This window comes from Biomphalaria glabrata, chromosome 14, assembly GCF_947242115.1.
Source record: "Biomphalaria glabrata chromosome 14, xgBioGlab47.1, whole genome shotgun sequence".
NCBI classification, from domain to species: Eukaryota; Metazoa; Mollusca; class Gastropoda; family Planorbidae; genus Biomphalaria; species Biomphalaria glabrata.
The window spans coordinates 3,076,719-3,097,508 of record NC_074724.1 but is presented as its reverse complement, the minus strand read 5'-3'; the positions used below and the strand labels follow the sequence as shown (position 1 = coordinate 3,097,508).

Below are 20,790 nucleotides of genomic sequence, written 5' to 3'. Positions count from 1 at the left end.
ACCTTCGCCTTACTTTGACTCATTTAAAGCTTGGCATTTGTAATATTCTCAGACTGCACTAGGCACAAGGTTTCCATTAGCTTTGTGAATTCAGCAATAATAATGGCTATATTAAAAATAGAAAAAAAATTTACAATAAAACCTAAATATAGTAGACCTACAACGCCCTAATATTCAATAACTTAAAATGATAGAAAGTTATGACTACAAGTGATTTGACATAATTTTTGTTTAATAGTTATAAAATTAACGATCTTTTATTGACAGGGTGAAAATGAATAAAAATAAAAATTTTATTTATACTAGACTTCTCACGCTTCTTTATAAGTTGTTTTTTTCTTAGAGGGGGGCGCTGGCGAATTCTGAAAAAAAGAAAAAATAGGAAAACAAGGCGCAAGGCCAAAAAAAGGTTGAAGACCGCTGGTCTAGATCTTTTGTGTGTGTGTGTGTGATGGTACGACACGCTACATGAGTACTTGATGTTTATGTGGGCACAACATTCCTAGAGACAAGCAACTGGTCTCAGGGCCAGGTTCGAGTCTCGGTGAATACAGAAGTTCTGACATCGGGATTTTTAGGACGCCAGCCAGCTCTAATGGGTACCTGACATTGGTTGGGTAAAGTAAAGACGGTTGGTCGTTGTGCTGGCCACATGACACCCTCGTTAACCGTAAGCCATGAAAACGTATGACCTCTACATCATCTGCTCTATAGACCGCAAAGTCTGAAAGGGAGCTTTACTTTACTTAAAGAACATATGTTTAACTTGATGAGAGAGAGAGAGAGAGAGAGAGAGACTAAGACTAAGACTGCTTTATTGATCCTTACGGAAATTTGTTGTGATTAAGGAGAGAGAGAGAACATTATATCTCTACTCTCTATCTAAGAGTAAATACCCAAGATTTATGAACGTGTGATATTAGAGTTATTAGTCAGCTGCTGAATCATGCACAGGAGGCAGTATTTACATTTATTATTGATAGTATTAGACACTGCTGATTGAAATGTAAACATAGTACTTCACATTATTTTTAAACTAATCACAGTGGCGTAGCTAGGGTGGGGGGAGGAGGGGGGAGAATTTTAAAATTCCTCGTGCCACCACTTGAGGGGGGGGGGGCAAATGATTGTTGTTGTTGTTTTTGGGTTAAAAATTAAATATTGCACAAAATCCTGGGGCCCCTAAAGAGGTCAAGCCCCCCGGGGCACCCAAACGATGGAAAATTCCTAGCTACGCCCCTGACTAATCATTGTTAGATTCGTAGTTTACCTTGTTTTTTTCTCACATAAGTGATAAAGGTACCCCACTTTAGTCAATAGCTAACTATTGTTGCCACTTGCATATATAGTGATTAGTAGCTTCACGGTATATGGATAAGGTTATAAGTGCTCCAATGAGCATATTGTTATAAGATACAGCGGGTCTGTCCAAAGGGTGGTAATATTAGTTGTAGTTTTACCTGCAGTTCTTTATTTGACTTTAAAAAATATTTAGTATTTATTCTAAGAACTATATTTATTTATAACCTGCAATGCGAGACAAAATGTAGAATAAAAATCATTTTACATATTTTAAAATCTAAATAAAGGGATTTTTAAATTTATTTGTGTGTGTGACTATGGTGTCTAGAACTTAGACAGTTGTCTCCCTTTCAGCCATCCACTCAGCAATGCTATTCTACAGCCTCATTGTTTTATGTATTGTTACAATCAATCAAGTAAGTAGATCTATGCATAAAAAAGATTCTAGTGTCTCTAGTGATGATTAAGTCTCCATTAGGTATATTTAATTTAATTTAAAGTCTCCACCAGACCGGATTGAGAAAAATGTTCAATCTAGATTGAATTTATGTTGAATTATTTAACAACCAGAAATTGTCTGTATAAGAGACTACTACCACAAGCAATAACATAGAGTAACGTACGAGAAATAAATATAAGAATGAGCTTTAGTCAATAAGCCTTTAAAAATAACCCTAGACTGCTTTAAAATAGCGAAAAAAAGTTCAAAAAGTTTTCCACCGAGATTCAAACCCATGACCTTTCGTTTGGGAATCATAGCATTTTACCACTTAGTCCCAACGCCCCCTGACGTGATATCAGCTTGGTAAAATTTTTTTTTTACTAGTACCATAATTTTTTGCCTGTTGTTTCTTGTTCTCTCTCTCTCTCTCTCTCTCTCAGGGTTCCTTTTACTCCGTCCGTTGTTAAGTGAAACATAATTCTTCACCAATCGAATACCTTCATTCCCTCATGTTATTCGTCTCTAAACACAAACACTAATCGAAGAAAGTTGTAAGGTTTCCATGACAACCTTCTTCATCAACATTCGTAGGCTCTATTCTGTGGGACGTGTTGTTGAGAGGCCAAAACCGCTTGGCTACACAACAACCTTGATCGAGTTTAAATGTTGACTTGTAGCGATTGGACCTAGGATCCTAGGATGCACGCAATGTATGCCGCATGACCTAACCGCTGCCATTGTGGAACCTTCAGACAGGACTTGGGATGAACAGCTCCACCTGGCCGTTCCAGGCACCTTGATTCTATAATGGGCTTCATTGAAAGTAAACCTAGTCTGTCTGTTTACTATAGATCTATCTACACATCTATAAAAGTATTGTAGTTGTATTGACAAGAATTTACAAGACACAGAGCTTTGACAACATTTCAAATAGTAATACTTTTTATTTTTTAAAGGTTTCCTCAGATGAATATAGGAAAGTTCTTCCCCAGTACCGGAAGTCTTTCTCAATCTATGGCAAGAGCAACATTCGTGCGCTTTACAAGGCGCTAGAGCCAGCCATCATATCGTTCTTTAAAATAAAACACCTGACGAAGGATTACTTCCTGTATTCCATTCGACAGAGAGATCCCTGGACCCAGTCCGTGCTGAAGGGTCGTTTTTATCGCATGGACCCGAACAAGGACGGAGTGATGAACGAGAAAGATTTGAACGGGTACTTTCGATTCGTTATGCTGTCGGACATGCTTGTAGGGGGCGCTGACGCCAATAACGACTACACCGTTACCAAAAAGGAATTCCAGCAGCATGTGGCCAGGTTGAACCCAAGCCAGGATAAGACGTTACAAGTCTCGTTCGACATAATGTTTAAAGACTTGGACTCAAACCAAGATCAGCTCTTCAACACAAATGACTTTTTGGCTTGCAAATAAGGTGAGTCAATCAAATTATACAGTTTCTATTTCATTAACTAGGAGGTGCGGTGGTTGAGCGGTAAAGCGCTTGGCTTCCGAACCGGGGACCGGTGTTCGAATCCTGGTGAAGACTGGGATTTTTAATTTCGGGATCTTTGGGCGCCTCTGAGTCCACCCAGCTCTAATGGGTACCTGACATTAGTTAGGGAAAAGTAAAGGCGGTTGGTCGTTGTGCTGGTCACATGACACCCTAGTTAACCGTAGGCCACAGAAAGAGATTACCTTTTACATCATCTGCCCTATAGACCACAAGGTCTGAAAGGGGAACTTTACTTTACTTTACTATTTCATTAACTAAGGTTACAAAACGAACAAAGCTTCGACTTCGTGGTAGAGGACTTGCCTTTCCTACGAACTCGAAGTTGGCTGTGGGGGTCTGATCTTCGCATTGAAGGGCTGATTACATTCAAAACCTGTGTAAATTGGGTCTGTTGCTGTATTTTCATCATTCGTAAGTATTTTCTTCTTTAAAGGTAAAAAATTAAAAACAAGTTTCCCTTTCAGACCTTGCGATCTATAGGGCAGATGATGTAGAGGTCAACTGTCTTCGTGGCCCCACGGTTTACGAGGGTGTCATGTGGCCTTTACTTTTCCCCCAAATAATGTCAGGTAACTATTATAGCTGGGTGGATTCAGAGGGTCCCTAAAGATCCCGAAATTAAAAATCCCAGTCTTCACCAGGATTTGAACCGGAACGCCCGGTTCAGAAGCCAAACGTTTTACCGCCTTATCTTTGTAATTTATAAGATACGATGGGGAACCAAAGGCTCGAGATCGTATCATACCGTGCATTCGTCTCTCTCATGACATGATTATTGCCCTTGTCATCTGGGAAGTGGGATTTTAGAGTTCAAAAGAGTGCCCAGCATTTGACGGGTACCTAAGCTTGAGCGAAATCTCCAAAATGTCTCAAGTCAACTTCCAAAATAAAAGTCTGGTACTAATCGTGTATTTCTCCCATTTCCATTCCCGGATCATTATTATTATAGCTTTTATATAGCGTTACTTTCATGCTTAAAGAATGCTCAGAGCGCTTTGGTCCAATCTCATTTGTGGACCAGTGGGGGGGGGGGGGGAGGGAGTATCTTTAGGCGCTCAGTAAACGCAACTCTGCCCGAGTTGGGTGTCGAATCTCGAGCCCCCTTCTAGGTAGCCAAGACAAGCCAAGTTCAAGCGCACTTAGCCGCTCGACCACGCTTCCCACAATGCTGAAATCATGTTGAAACTTTGCACACTTATTCACTATCGATGACAACACACAAAGCAATAAAAAAATAATAAACAGTTAATTAATTTGTATTAATTGATTTATTTGATGTATATAGAAAAAAGGTGATAAATCTTGCAGCATTGAGATAATGTGACAGTAATTTTGCGGTTCTTTCCCTGCATAAGCTTTTTTTGTTATGTTTATATTTTTATTTTGCTAGTATGTTCGTCTACTTACGGACAACTTACTGAACACCAATAATATCAGGCTTGTACATAAGACAATATAACACGAACATAAGGCTATGATGCTTTCTTCTGAGTTTCAGGGTGGTCAAGGATGGACAAGAGCGCTCAATGCAGATCTGTGGGTTCAGCTCATACTCAGAATTGTGGTGGCATAGTGGTAAAGCGCTTGGCTTCCGTACCGACTGGTCTCGAGTTTGAGTCCTTGTGAAGACTGGGATTTGTTTCGTAACTTTTAGGGTTCCGCTGAGTTTAGCCAACACTAATGAATAACTTGCTTAGGATGAGGAAGTAAAGACAGTGGATTGTCGTGCTGGCCACAAGACAGCCCCCCATTAACAATCAGGCAAAGAAGCAGATGACGTATGCATCATCTGCCCCAATACATTTTTTTAACCTTATTTCAGTGTTTCCAAAACTGTGTTCCTCGGAACCCTAGTGTTCCGCGAGGACTGAATGTTCCACGAACTGCTGGAATAATTAACTACCACGTGAATACATTTCTCTAAAAAATAAGCATAGCGTTCCTCTAAATACTCAGAATTTGAGAAACGTTCCGTAATTGAAAAGTTTGGGAAAACACTGCCTTTGTTTAAATGGCTCTTCTTTTTATCATTTTAGTTCTAGCCTTGACCCGTCTAAAAGCAAACAGCTATTGTGACCTGGTAGTCAAGCTGCTTATCTACTGCTTGATAATACGTATGCTGACTTATATCTTTGTAGATTCAAATTCATCTCTCACTTCTTTACAAACAAGTCTCTGGCATTTTCTGGTGTTTTTACGACTGCATAGAGGACTGTTTTCCTTTGCAGCTTCTTGTGTGACTGAAGAGGCCAATCCTTGATACACAGCTGCGGTCACAGGTTGGGCATCTGTAATCACCAGGGGGACGCTCACTTCACAAAAAAAAAACTGTCGCTTCAACAGTTTCCGACAAATGTTCAGCTTTGGATTCTACTAGTTACCTTTATCAGTGTATCCGGTGTATAGAGAAAAGGAACTGGTGATGTCACTCCATCCCTCTGTCTGTCTGGTACAACTCTTTTACACGTTATTTCTCCCATTTCTCATTCTCGGATGAAGTTGAAACTCTGCCACAATTATTCATTGTCCCTAACAAATAAAAAAAGATTAACCAATTAATTGAAGGAAATCAATTTATTTTGTTTGATATGTACCTGGGAAATAAATGTTACAAAATAAAGATATATTGCTGTAAATATACAGTTATTTCCCTTATATTACCTTTTTTAATATTTTTAAAAAAACTTAAATGGCAAAATTGACGAATATTAGTTTATTAGTTAAAATCACCATTGCACAACTATTTTGATTTTTAGAGTATCGTCTAAAATGCTAAATGAAAGTCTAAATCTACTTGCATCTTACCAGAGGACACAAAATCCCTTTCAAAGTGCTTTAACATTCAAAGTAATAGTGCATTTTTTTGGGTCATAATTTTGTAAACGTAATAACTGAGCTAATATATCGCGTCATTATTACTTATTGATGTTTTTATGAGAAAGTATTTAAAAGTATTTAATGTGATGAATAAAATGCTAGCTTTCAACGTTTATCAACACGAAGTCTCTGTTCATTAAATGTAATGTTTAATAGCCTTCAGTAATTTAATTTATTCTCTGTTAAAACAGAACAATTGCATTATCTTAAACATCTGTTTTGTTTCCACAGGTTTGTTAAGAAGATATACCTCACTTGGTAACCAAGACTTGGGACAAGTTGTATTATATAAGACACGTTTATTTTTATATGATTTTGCTGGGAAAATATTTTGCATGGCCAGTTAATTCCCTTATACAAATTACGAAAATATTATTTATTTATTTATTTATAATTAGTGATTTTATATGCAAAAAGTTTTTAAAAATTGCTTTTTTTTATTCCAAAAAGCCATTATATCTCTCTTTCTCTCTCTCTCTCTCTCTCTCTCTCTCTCTCTCTCTCTCTCACACACACTCTCTCTCACTCTCTCGTTAAAAAATTCAGTTCCAAGTTATTTTTTTTTCAGATCGGTTTAAAAATAAAATATTTTAGTTTGAAATCTATCTGTTGTTTTTTTCTTTGGTTTTTGGTTTTGCTTTTTTTGTGTGCACTATGTCCAGATGTTTTCATTGATTTATTGTCCTCTGACGGAGATGGCGGAGTAATAAAACGCTTCTTTCTTCCCTATTGCTATTAGAGCATGGAAAGGGTTACCTGAATCAGCCAGGAAAACCAATGACTTTGCAGAATTTAAGTCATTGATTAACATGCATGACTAGATTGACCTTATGAAACCTGTAAGACGTAATCACCTTCTTTTTTTTTTGAAGTAATTTCAGTATTTTATAAGATACGCTGTGAAGAGGCTAGTTGTTGCCCTATTTCCTTGACGGGACCTCAAGCAGAGATGATGAGGATGAGATCCAGACTTTACATTATTATATGTACCTAGTGGTGGGATTTTAAATGATTTTCTTTTAAACATTGTAGGGACGCAACAAAAATACCGCACAGGGCATCCACTTACTTAAATCCGTCCCTTGGCTCTAAATATACTTATGAAAATTATTATCACAAGCTAGAGGCCAATACTTCCGTGTAGTCGACACAATATGGGAAACTGTAAATACTCACTGTTCAGAAGGAAGGAATTTGCATTGTGTTACAAAGCTTATATCAACTCTGTCTATACGAATTTTCAATACGTTATTTATCTCTATTCCCATTCTCGGATAAACTTGAAACTCTGCACAATTATTTATTGCCGAAGTCAACACATAAATCAATTTAAAAAATTAACCAAATAGTTAATTTCTTCTTCTTCTTCTAGCCAGCTTTATTGCTGCTGAGCTGTGAGCTCTTTTGCAGACAGTGCCAAGGAAAAAAGTGTGCAGTTTTCTTCAGTTGTTCAGCACTGCCGTACAAGGTGTTGGTTATCTTGGGCTGTAATTGAAGTAGGGTCTGCCTAAGGTGGGTTAGGGAGGGGCATTCAAAGAGGATATGGTTTACGGTTTCAAAGGGGTGTGTGCAGTGACTGCAAAGGGGGAGTTGTGTGGAGTTTATTTTGTTCAGACGGTAATTTAATAGTGGTATGTGTCCTGTTCTTGGTTGGAAAATTGTAGATTGTTGTAGCTAATTTAAATAGTGGCAATTACTTCTTTAGGGGGAATAACTCATAAATATTAATTTAACAAGGGAAGTCATGTGTAATCCGTAATTATATAGGGTCACAACTTCTCTCTTGAAGGACAGATTTAAATTTGAAAAAATAAGACACATGTTAGGATCGTTTTCTGCAAAAAGGCTACCGGGAATTCGGCCACAAGAAAAATGGCCATTTTTTTTGAGAAGGCGGAACATTGGCCAACGGACATTTTAATAGAGACTTGATCTTTAAGAATATTTAAAATGTTAAGTTATGCCTAATACGTTACCCGCAGTGCATAATGTATGAAGGACATCGTCGCAAGTCCTAAGATTAAATTAAAAAGTATTTTCATGATACTGGCAAGACACGTAGGACGTCTTGTTACGAATTTGTTTTGTTAAATCAACACTATAGTGGTCTAGATTAGCTTAGAAAGTATATTCATTTGTATATAAATGTTGTGCATTGCAATTAGTGACAGCAAAAAGCAGTGACGTGGCCAGACAGACCAATGACGTTGCAGAATGGGAGTACGCAAAAAGAGAACATGGTTTGGACTTGAAAGAAGGAGCATGGTAGATGGACTGCTAGGAAATATTGACGGATTTAGAGGCCTCATTTAGAGATCATCCCATCATGTGAATAAACAGCGCTGAAGTCTTCACAAGTCTATCGTTGTTACTTTTTTCGTGTGTCCAATTCGTACTTAGTATTTAGTCAGAAATCTAAGAGATCAAGTTTTTTTGTTTTTTTTTGAAGGAAACCTCAGAATTTGTGCTATTTAATTTTAGCTTCATCATCATAGGAATCCCTGGGCCTTAGGCCTCTTTTCTTCTACCTTGAAGGAATAATGGACATTCCAAATACATATGTTTCTCATTATCAGCATTTTCAAGATGGCATAATATACATTTACGGTCATTTGCTCGTTTTCTAACCATAGGGGTCATCCCAAAGATAGGGATATAACTTATCTCTTTTTTTTTTTATATAGACACTGTTTAATACTGAAATCAATTATGCGAATACGAGTGGTGAATTGAATATGAAAATAATGAACTATTTAAATTTTTAAAGTTATCTCTCTAGCTTTTGGTGAGATATGGTGTTTCGATTATAATACAAAATATGCTAGAGAGTTTTTAGACATTTAGATGACTTGCGTTTTGAAATAGCTTCTTTAAATATGAATATTTCTGCAGACACAATCTGAATGACACTTGCCTAAAATATAAAATTTTGTTATTTTATTTGGTAAATGTGGGAACAGTTTTATAACTACACCGAAACGATTCCCGTGCTCAGCTACGGTATGCACAAACACTTTCTGGGCCCATCAGTTGTAGCCGTCTGCTTCACCCCCTGCGTAAAAAAAAAAGGTTCCCCTTTCAGACCTTGAGCTTTATGGAGCAGATGATTTAAAGGTCATCTTTTCCTATGGCCCACCGTAAACGAGGGTGTCGTGTGGTTAGCACAACAACCAACCACATTTATTTTTCCCCAACTAATGTCAGGTACCCATTTAGAGTTGAGGAGACTCAGAGGGGCCGAACCCTTAACCTCCGGTTCGGAAGCAACGCGCTTTGCCTCTCAGGCACCGCGACTCCAAATTATAGAAATACTGATAACTAATTGATTGAAACTTTGTTCTTCCCGAGAAACAGTCTGAAAGAGGAAACATCACTATTCGCATCTTGGTCAACTCTTTACATATTTGTATTTTTTTTTTTATTTCGTCAGTCATGGATATGGATCTAGAGACTCATCTTATTTAGAATAACCCTCCACAAACCAAATTATACATCCTCCCCTGTTCCTTCCTCCCCCCTCCCCCGCTGGACTGTCGTTCAGATTTATCGATGGTCCCGGGTTCAAACCCTGCCCACTCCCATCCCCGTCGTCCTGCGGGAGGTTTGGTCTAGGAAGTAATTATCTTCAACTCTGAAGGAACATCAGAAACATGTAAAACATTTTACAAACAAACAACTCACCTTTAATAGGTCCTTATATTCACTGTGACAATTTTTTTAGAATTTTAAATTTTTTGATTTAGAATAGAGGCCTACCTGTATATCTAAATCTAATCGTTTTTTAAATGTATGATTATCATTAATTACAGTCTTCAATTTTCAAACTACAGCAATGTTTTCCATAGACACAAACATAGGCTATTCCTATTCCTAAAAACACATTTGATAATCACACTGATCCAAGGATTATCACTCGCATTCACTCTGACAATTATCTAGATCTAGAGGAGAATTAGGTTTTCGTTCTAGATCTAGAAGAGAATTAAGTTTACGTGCAAGATCTAGAGGAGAATTAGGTTTACGTTCTAGATCTAGAGGAGAATTAGATTTACGTTCTAGATCTAGAGGAGAATTAGGTTTACGTTCTAGATCTAGAGGAGAATTAGATTTATGTTCTAGATCTAGAGGAGAATTAGGTTTACGTTCTAGATCTAGAGGAGAATTAGGTTTACGTGCTAGATCTAGAGGAGAATTAGGTTTACGTTCTAGATCTAGAGGAGAATTAGGTTTACGTTCTTGATCTAGAGGAGAATTAGGTTTACGTTCTAGATCTAGAGGAGAATTAGGTTTACGTGCTAGATCTAGAGGAAAATTAGGTTTACGTTCTAGATCTAGAGGAGAATTAGGTTTACGTTCTTGATCTAGAGGAGAATTAGGTTTACGTGCGAGATCTAGAGGAGAATTAGGTTTACGTTCTAGATCTAGAGGAGAATTAGGTTTACGTTCTCACGGGCATGCTATTCTGCCTCAAAGTGGCGCCCTTGTGGAAACGGTTACTTGAGGGGGTAACTAGGCTAAATGAATGGCAAAACAAAACTCCCGTGGGAGTGTCCAAGGGTACGCGACAATGGACCCATTGCACGGATGGAGTTGAAAGAGAGCTCTCACGACCCTGTCGATAATCCATGCGCCGTTCCTCAAGGGACCGCTACATTAATGGCGAGTTCCCCCATGGTTAGCTTGGTATAACAGGAAAATGGCGGAGGCTCCCGGTAAACTCGGTCCTTTGGCCATGTCTAGCCCATGCGTCCGGAGGCCAGTTTTGTCGGAAATAGCAATTCTTTACATAGGCATTGACTTGGGTCTCTTCCAAACAGAACTGTGGTTAACGCAGGTTTTTTTTTACTGTTTGACGGTTAAAAAAGTTTTTTTTTCATACTTAGAGCTCGAAGAGCCTTTGGCTCATCTCTTAGACGATCTAACGGTTTATGTGCTAGATCTAGCGAAAAATTAGGTTTACATGCTAGATCTAGAGTGGCTCTCATCTAGAAGGCAGACAAACCACTGTCCCTAACCCTGGCATCCTTCGCGGCGGATGAATCAAGCTCTCATTTCACTCCGCCTACTGCAAAGTTTGCTTATTTCATTCTGTGTGTGTTCCTGTATTGAACAGTTTTGCTTATCCTATCTTTGTCAAGCCACTACATTAAGAATACTTTGACAGCAGACGTGAGACCAAGCGAAACAAAGGTATCCACAAAGATATGAGCCTGATAGGGGCCTAAAAAAAAGAGCCGAGATGTTTTTCTTTTTTAAATGGTATAAGAAGCTAATAATGGGTTTTCCAACTCTGTTCAAGATTGTCCCACGTCCGGCCTAAAAAAAAAAGAGTGGTGTTGGGCCTAGTGCTAGCTAGTTTACCCTAGTGAAAAATCACCAGCCACAGAAACACCAAATATCAAATCAACAGATGTCACGGACCTTGGACAACAGGGACCTCTATTTGGACGGTTTACTTGAGGACAGTCGGAGAGGTTCGCCAAGAACCGAGAACCTTGAGGAAGCTGGTTGGTGGCCTACGCCTCAGAAGGGTCCACAGGCAGAGGGAAAGAGAGAGAGAGAGCGAGAGAGAGAGAGAAAGGGGCATTTAAATGTCACGCTGCTTGGGACCTCAATATTCCTAAGTCCATTCTTGTTTACAGCCTTCTATCTTGCAATCATCAAACATTTCCAGCCCTTCTCTATTAACTGAAATGTCTATTCCTAAGCATCGAAACGTATCACTGACAAAATCTTGACGCCTTGTCCAATACCACAGTTATCTGATTCGCAGCACTGTGCATATCTGAGAAAGTTGTCAATCCCAGGTATTTGTGACGAGGTCAATCAAGCATTCTGTCCACGTACGCAAACAAACTGAAGCAAGAGCCAAAGAGCAATGCATTACTGAAACACATTTGTAAGGAGCAGAAATACAAAGTATATATCAAATTCCAGGTGAGTTAGCCATCAGAATTTACATTTGTCCGTCCTAAAAAACGTTCCATAACTATTGTATATTCTTTATGTATCTAACCACTTTTTAACCTTATGAACCGAAAGCAAGAACTACTCTTGGTTTAGAGGCTACCTTAGAACATATGTAAATGTTTTGTTAATTTGATAATGAGATTTTTATTTAAAAAAGTGAATACCAAAAATAGAATGTTAGTAAAAGGATATATTTAGCGATGTTTCATAATTTTCTTATAGTCAAATTCTGTCCTCTTAAAAAAAATGGCAATTATGTAAATGTTAACTTGTCTATTATTTTAAACAAGCTGCCAAAACTAAAAAATAAAATGATACATAACTTTAACTTGATTATTGTTTCCGAATACAGGAATCTTGTTTGATCTAGCTGGCTCAAATGTCTACATAATAATAAGGTGTTTGATCCTAATCACTTGGAATTAACATTTAGAAAAATAATGGACTTTAGGGTAGAGAATTATCTAGTTTGATTTTCATATACCTGTACAATGCTCATGTAGTTTTCCAATAATAGGGTGTTGGGGGTCAGGGATATCTGATATTGTGTTGATTGTTCTGGAGTAGAGGATACTTGTATCATTTTTCTGTCTTTAGGGGGTTCATTGGTTAGGTAGTATGTCTTTGATATTAAATAATATTTCTATTACTATTATTATATTTTTAGGTTAATCTCTTTTCAATTGTTTATGATTTAATACTTGTGAATTATGATAACTTACAAATAAAAACATATTTAAAAAAAAAGAAAAGAAAAAAAAAAGCCCACAAAAGAGGCAAGATGGCCCATAAAAGAGGCACATAAAGCCCAAAAAAGAGGCAAAGAAAAGAGGCCTAAGGCCCAAGGATTCCTATGATGATAAAGCTAAAACTGAATAGCGCAAATTCTGAGGTTTCCTTTAAAAAAAAAAGTTCTATTGCATTGAGTGTGTTTTTGATAAACATCTTCTATGATCTTAATCATCTTCTTTTTGTCTTTGACCATCTAAATATAATTAAAGGTAAACCTGTCATATAATGAGTGTAATGATGTTGACTACTTAGAATCCTAGTGTACATTTTATGACAGCTCTATATAAATAAAAAAAAGACGAGATACATTGTTACAAAAAGAAAATATAATAAAATATCTGATATGAACAACAATCCCCCCTGGTAGGTAGCAAGCGGCTTAAGCCTCTCGGCTACACATCCCGCTGTTGACTCGATTAACTTCTTGCATAAAAGTCAGTCCGGACGCGTTAATCTTTAGTGGAAGCATTCAATTGTTTGTCTGGTGTGTTCTTGCAGTTCGAAATAAATACTGCATTAAAAAAATTACTATGATTGTCTACTGTGACTCAATTTATTTCTGTATCCAGTGAAGTAGATACTGACATTCACCCAGGACGACTTGAATAAAACCTATTGTTGAAATGTATAATTCGTTTTTTTTTTAAAATTAAACTTAAAAGATTAAAAGCTACTATTTAAAGATTAAAAGCTACTATTTAAAAATTAAAAGCTACTATTTAAAGATTAAAAGCTACTATTTAAAGATTAAAAGCTACTATTTAAAGATTAAAAGCTACTATTTAAAGATTAAAAGCTACTATTGACGCTTCAAAACGTTCAATAATAAAATGCACAGCTTGCATACAAGATGTATCGTGGAGAATGAGGTCTTTCTGGGAGTCTATAGAATGAAAACGAGGCAAGATATCAGGTTCGAAGTAAGTCATTGATCGCTAGTCTTTTGATCAGTAAATTTTGATCAGTAAATATTCTTTGTTCAATGTGCTTTCTCTATTCTACTAATCATATCATCTAAAAAACTGAAAACAAGAAAAAAAAAAAAAAAATAAAACTTATGTAAGGGAAAGAAACACACAATTATTACCAACTCTCTAAATACTGCAATATTTATCTTCCCCATAATATTGAAAGCACAATTAGTTAATTAACACTTATTAATTAAACTACAGCCTATTCTTTTAATACCTCATTGAATTTTTCACCAACAACGAATAAATGTGCAAAGTTTCAACTTGATCCGAGAATGGGAAGTTGGAGAAATAACGTGTACAAGATTTGTACCAGACAGACAGACAGACAGAGTGAGTTGATATAAACTTTGTACAAATTTGTCAGTGTGCTATTGAGGCAGCTCCGAACGTGCAATTATAGCGTGACTTTGATACTGTCAACAACAAAACTACGCGAATATAATATTCTATTAATGTAATATAATATTTTTAATATTATACTTTTGTCTAAAAGTGGCATAATTTTATAGTTGATGAAATAGTTTTAACATCAACGATATAGTTTCAACGTTGTAATATTACACGCTTAATTTTTTTTTTTTTTTATCTAGCAAAATGCCGCTGTTGTACATTGTCTTAGTGTGTGTAACTTCCATAACTCAAGTAAGTTCAAATTTCTTTATTCCAAATAAGTACAAACAGAAACAATACATTTTCATATACGTAATATATAACTAATAATATAATTAGGAAAAAAATAGCAATGAAAAATAATGTAGTTAGCAACTGAACTGTTCTATTACACTATCAACTGCACAGCGCGTTTACAACAAACCACGGGAATGCATGTGCAATGGCAGCATGAGACAGCTAGCAAAACAGAAGCAGCAGTTTTCCCTGGCACAGACTGCAAAGGAGCTTACAGCTCAGAAGCGAAAATCTGAGCAAGAAGAAGAGAGAAAAACATCGAAATGAGAATGACGTCATGGAGCAAGTTTGTCTGTCAGGGCGCCATCTGCAATCCCAAATGTTGGTGTTTTATTTGCTGTCAATGTAAAAAAAAATATGTTTTTGCTGCAATTTAAGTATTTTCAAAAAATGGCCAGCTTCTCTACCACCAAAGCGAACCCCACCTTAACCTGCAATATTTGTGGTCGGGAGTGTCGATCCAAAATAGGGCTCCACAGCCACATGAAAAAATGTTCGAGATGAACCATAGTCGTTCTACGACTGAAGGAGGCCAACAGTCAAGTATTTCTAGTGTTGTTTGTTTTTTAATTGTTTCTCTCAATGTGTCAAATTGAAACCAGCTCTTTTAAAGTTAAGCGGTTGGCTAATCGTACGGCATGCGAGCTGGACTGTCGTTCGATCGTTCCGCTGGTCCCGAGTTCATACGAGACACTGACCTGCAACGTAAAAACTTGTGGGAAGTTTAGACCAATGGCTGGTTGCAGAGTCGTACAGACCTGTGACGACACAACGGGCCATTGGTTTAAACTGCGCACAGGTTGTGACGTTGCAGGTCATTGTTTTGAGGCCTTCTATAACGATTGGTCTCGGTTCATACCCTGCCCGCTGCCGTACCCCGTAGTCCTGCGGGAGGTTTGGACTAGAAAGTAGATTGTCTTCAACTCTGAAGGAACATCCAAAACAAGGAAAACTTTTTTACAAACATTTTGTTCACAAATGTACAGACAAATAAAGAGACCACATTTCTGACGTCGAAAACTAAAATCTAATCCATTGCAGTGTCTTGGTCCTATATGTACTGCCTTAGACGCTTGGGATGCTCCTTCAGAGTTGAAGATAATTACATCCTTACTAAGGCCTCATGGAAGACGTTGTGGGGTGACATTGGACAGTGTCAGAACCTCAGGCCTTCAAGACGATTGCCCATAGAGCTTGCCTCACTACAAGGCAGCCATTTATTTCACTTTGTCCAACTAACTCCAAAACCAACCCACAATCTTTTTGTCTTTTTAAAACGCATATTGATAAACAATCAAACTAAATCTATGCCATAGTACATGACTATATTACACTGAATAAAACTATGGGCTTAAACACCGTACACTTGGATTACTGTCTCCAGTATGTTATGATAATTCTCTCACAAATCTGGCTTAAGTGAACATAAGGAACGATAACTGATGAAATACATCTATCCAAAGATTTATCCTATTATATTCTCCCCCTTTGTAACCAATAGAATCATTTAAGGGTTAACAGCAGTAAATTGTAGAGAATACTTGAATGAAGTAGTCTCTAGATTAGTTTTGTGTAAGGTTTAACAAAAATGTCAAGGCCGAATTTTTTTATTGGGGGAGGGCTGGAAGGGGGGGGGCAGTCGGGGTCACAAGAGGAATGCCCTCTAAATTAGTTAAATTCGTATTTAGATAGGTCTGCAGTTATTGTATATGCTTCTGTTTCATAGTAGTACATTTTCTAAAGACAATACTTTAATACAGATGAGAACACTGACCTGGTTAAGAAGTGTCCACTTGTAGCATGCAGCTCCGGAGTTACGGCCAAATATAAAATATTTTAGACCAAATGCATATATAGATCTATTTTTAAAAGAAGGAAAATGAAATTAAATGTATAAGCACTAAATTTTTGCTTTTAAAAGACGACATGCTTTTAGATATAATATCTTTTTTTTTTTATTAATAGTAGATTTGTATTAAAGTTTTCACAAAAGTACAGGGTCCTCCACAAGAATCATTCCCCGGCGCCTCCACTTATGTATAGGTCCCTTGATCGTATTCCACTTTAAAATCAAATTCTGCCTTAATTTAATTATGCTTTTCAGATCTCTACGCAGGAATACGGTATGCCTAACTACCAGGTCGAGTCGCATTCTATCTTCGAGAAACAAGATGTCATTCTGATCTACAAAACTTTGGCACCGGTGTTCAACCAATTTTTTCGCGATTACAACTTTACCAAGGAGTTCTTCCTCCGGTCCATCAGGCCCTGTGAGCCATGGTTGGAGGCGGCGCTCACAGATCGATTTGACCGCCTGGACGCGGACAAGAACGAAGTCTTTGACATCAATGACAGGACACCGTTCACAGTCTTCACCTTCCTGATGGACTTTTGCGTCATGGGCGCAGACAAAAACAACGACAACTCCATCAGTGAGAGAGAGATGACGTACTTCCTGTCCAAGGCGGAGTTCTATTTCAGCAAATCTTACAGCGAAGTCTTGGGGAAGCTGATGGATTACTTCGATACTGACCGCAATAACATACTCAACCTGGCAGACACGGCAGCGGCGTGTCAAAGATACTGAAAGGTAACATTTTTACACAATTAGACATAATTTTAGAAGCATATCTTTACCTTTACGCCTTTCCTTATCACTTAGTATGTTGGACAGTTGGGGCATTCGTTTCAGATTTGTCCACCGTCGTTTGCCTTAGTTAGAACCTCTTTCAATGGCAGGCCCGTCCATTTTATGTTGTCTTCCCATCTCTTTCTCTGTATGCCTCCTCTTCTTTTTCCTGGTACTGTTCCCTAAAGGATGGTCTTTGCGAGTCACCGTAGACGTAATATGGCCATTGATTTTTAGCTTGCGTTTTTTGTTTACGATAGCTAGAAGGTCATCATGGGATCCATTCGCTGCAGTAACCCTGTTACTAATCTCTTGGTTCGTGGTGCGGTCTTTAAATGTGATACCCAGGATCCTTCTGTAGCATCTCAATTCCGTTTTTAGAAGCATACTAGTATTGCAAGGTTCCGCAAGGTTGTCATTGCCGGAAGTGGTAATGGATGTAAGCACTATAATACCTATAAAATGCTTCCTAATGGCATACGCCTCAAATAGCCTCTGACAGTCAGTCCAACTCCTGGCCTTCACGTGTGGCTCAGATATTGAGTCAGGCGGAACTGTTCTCATTAACAGGAGAAGGGGCAAAGGCGCGTAACTGGCGCCTTAACCAGTAAGCTTCGGGCAGGAGGGGCTCGTTAGCCATGGCTGGCTACCCACCTAGGAGAAGGAAAACTCTGAATTCAAACCTCTGTTGCCTTGCAGCTATACCTAATCATGGGAAAAGCTTTGGGAGTCAACCCTGAGGAAAAATCAGGAGCTGGCGACCCTAAGGCAGTTTGCAGCATCCAGTGCTGCACCCTGGCAGAACCTGCGACGCCGCTGACCCCAAACTGTATCGGCACTGCCGTTCCTTTGGATACATCAGCTGCTTGGAGAGGGGGGAACTGATGTGTGGGCGACATCGTTCCGACCACAGCTAATGCCCAGGCATAGTTGCTTCGCGACTGAAGGAGGCCATAGAGTATTGCAAACCCTTTAAACAACCATCGAAAGCGTATATCAACAACACGAGCTATATAACAAATGTGATTAAAGAAGAAAAAAAAAGGTAGCCGTCAACTTAATAGAGGTGCTACTAGGTATCACTTACATAGACCGTATCACAGATGATGAGATTAGAAACATGATTAATACAGCAATTGGACCCCACGATGTCTTTCTAATTACTGTAAAAAAAAACAACGCAAACTTAAACTCTATGGCCACGTCACAATATCCTCAGGACTCAGTGGCCAACCTATTTCGCGATACTTTTCTGAAAAAACGTAACAGGGCCGCATTCTCTCGTAAAAAAAAATAGAGTACAATAGAAACGAGCCTCTGTGGTTTTATTCTACACAGTGGGTAGAGTTTTCATGATTTCTATAGCACTACGTCATTGGCGCGGTATGGCAGAGCTTTACTGTCATATCATTCAAATCTAAAGCACAAGTGTCACAGATCACAGCAAGGGGGGTTTGGTTTAACCTAGTTTAGAACTTGTGACGCCTTGGTGATAGATGGATCTATATGTGCTTATGGAGGGTCAAAGGATCTGTTGAAATGTATTATAGCTACAGAAGTTATACGCAGACACATAAGTATATATATTTATATATATGTACGCTAATCATATGTTTTTGTCTTTATTCAACAGGAGATGCCAATTAAGCCACACATTATATTATATGTTTTGGGCTTTTAATGAAATTAAATAATTTAGTGATAACATGTTTTATGTAAAGATTGGTTTAGTTATAATAAAATATTGAAGAAATCATTTCTTTCTTTTATATTTTTTGTGAGATTAATTTTATGACTCTTCAATATCACATAGTTCCGTACTAAGTCAATATATTAACTCTTTTTTTTCCTAATTGACGATGCCAACGTTGATTTGACCCCCATTTAAACTAATTTGATTTTCGGATTTATAAACTTTAATTTATGTTGTGTAAAAAGAGAATGCTTTCTCCTACATTTTAATAGCAAATATAACTGTTATGAACATAAAGATAAGAGAGTCTAAAACCATGTCTGTATAGTATGGCTTTAATACACTGAATGACTACACAACACACATTTCGTGAACACATTCTCACGGACGAGTTACAAGCACATGTAAACATAAGAACGACAACCGATACAGTATACAATTTTCATAACAATAACATTTTCTAATAACAAACAAAAAAGTTATTGAGGTTTTATCATAACTGGATAGTGAAATACAAATGAGCAAAACCAATAATACTATCGGAACGATCAAAATAATTACGCAGAGAAAGAGTTATTTTGATTTTAGGGAAGCAGATCGTATTCCGGTCTCATTTTTGCCCATTATAATCAGACATGATTGAATTTGTGGACAGAAATTTTTTGACTTAGTCGAGGTCATGTAGAGGGCAGATTCAGACAAGTAATATGTCTAGAAAACAATCAAACTCTGTGGCCATATTACAAGGTTCTCAGGGTTTGCAAAGACCTTCCTGCAAGGAACAGCACCAGGAAAAAGAAAGACAGGCAGACAAAGGAAGTGATGGTAAGACAGCATTAAGTCATGGAGGAGTCACTAAACGAGATTTTAGGCGAGGTAAAAGACAGAGAGAAAGGAATGAAGAAATGGTTCAGCAGACTAAGCCTGGTGAAGAAATGGTCCAGCAGACTAAGCCTGGTGAAGAAATGGTCCAGCAGACTAAGCCTGGTGAAGAAATGGTCCAGCAGACTAAGCCTGGTGAAGAAATGGTCCAGCAGACTAGGCCTGGTGAAGAAATGGTCCAGCAGACTAGGCCTGGTGAAGAAATGGTCCAGCAGACTAAGCCTGGTGAAGAAATGGTCCAGCAGACTAAGTCTGGTGAAGAAATGGCCCAGCAGACTAAGCCTGGTGAAGAAATGGCCCAGCAGACTAAGCCTGGTGAAGAAATGGTTCAGCAGACTAAGCCTGGTGAAGAAATGGTCCAGCAGACTAAGCCTGGTGAAGAAATGGTCCAGCAGACTAGGCCTGGTGAAGAAATGGTCCAGCAGACTAAGCCTGGTGAAGAAATGGTCCAGCAGACTAAGTCTGGTGAAGAAATGGTCCAGCAGACTAGGCCTGGTGAAGAAATGGCCCAGCAGACTAAGCCTGGTGAAGAAATGGTCCAGCAGACTAAGCCTGGTGAAGAAATGGTCCAGCAGACTAAGTCTGGTGAAGAAATGGCCCAGCAGACTAAGCCTGGTGAAGAAATGGCCCAGCAGACTAAGCCTGGTGAAGAAATGGTCCAGCAGACTAAGCCTGGTGAAGAAATGGCCCAGCAGACTAAGTCTGGTGAAGAAATGGTCCAGCAGACTAAGCCTGGTGAAGAAATGGTCCAGCAGACTAAGCCTGGTGAAGAAATGGCCCAGCAGACTAAGCCTGGTGAAGAAATGGTCCAGCAGACTAAGCCTGGTGAAGGTAAAACCATTTTGAGAAATTAGTTTAAAACTATAAGAAAGTTGTTGTTTTTTTCAGACTATCAGCTTCATCTGTTTATCATACTGTTATAGACAGAGTGTGTGTGTGTATTTATGTGTGTGTGTGTGTGCGTGCTTCTTTGGTGACGGTGACTTATTAGTCATAAAGATCACCAGGTATTTAGTCTTCCGAACAA

At 38.2% G+C, this 20,790-nt stretch overlaps 1 protein-coding gene and 1 long non-coding RNA gene across 2 annotated transcripts; both read left to right on the top strand.

The window, feature by feature from the left end:
* Positions 1 to 1,345: 1,345 nt before the first annotated feature.
* On the top strand, positions 1,346 to 6,516 carry LOC106078960 (uncharacterized). Its single transcript, XR_008774873.1, has 3 exons — positions 1,346 to 1,718; positions 2,701 to 3,178; positions 6,368 to 6,516. It is a non-coding gene; the product is annotated as an uncharacterized LOC106078960 (long non-coding RNA).
* A 5,446-nt stretch (positions 6,517 to 11,962) lies between these two features.
* Positions 11,963 to 18,944, top strand: LOC106050553 (uncharacterized). The gene is made up of 4 exons (XM_056010757.1): positions 11,963 to 12,073; positions 14,463 to 14,514; positions 16,664 to 17,149; positions 18,822 to 18,944. The coding sequence occupies exons 2-3, from the start codon at positions 14,467 to 14,469 to the stop codon at positions 17,144 to 17,146; spliced, it is 531 nt and encodes a 176-aa protein (XP_055866732.1). The 5' UTR covers positions 11,963 to 12,073; positions 14,463 to 14,466; the 3' UTR covers positions 17,147 to 17,149; positions 18,822 to 18,944.
* Positions 18,945 to 20,790: the final 1,846 nt, after the last annotated feature.

Coding starts and splice junctions, on each gene's coding strand:
- LOC106050553 (XM_056010757.1), top strand. CDS start 14,467: ATGCCGCTGTTGTACATTGTCTTAGTGTGTGTAACTTCCATAACTCAA. Junction 14,515..16,663: donor GTGTAACTTCCATAACTCAA/GTAAGTTCAAAT, acceptor TATGCTTTTCAG/ATCTCTACGCAGGAATACGG.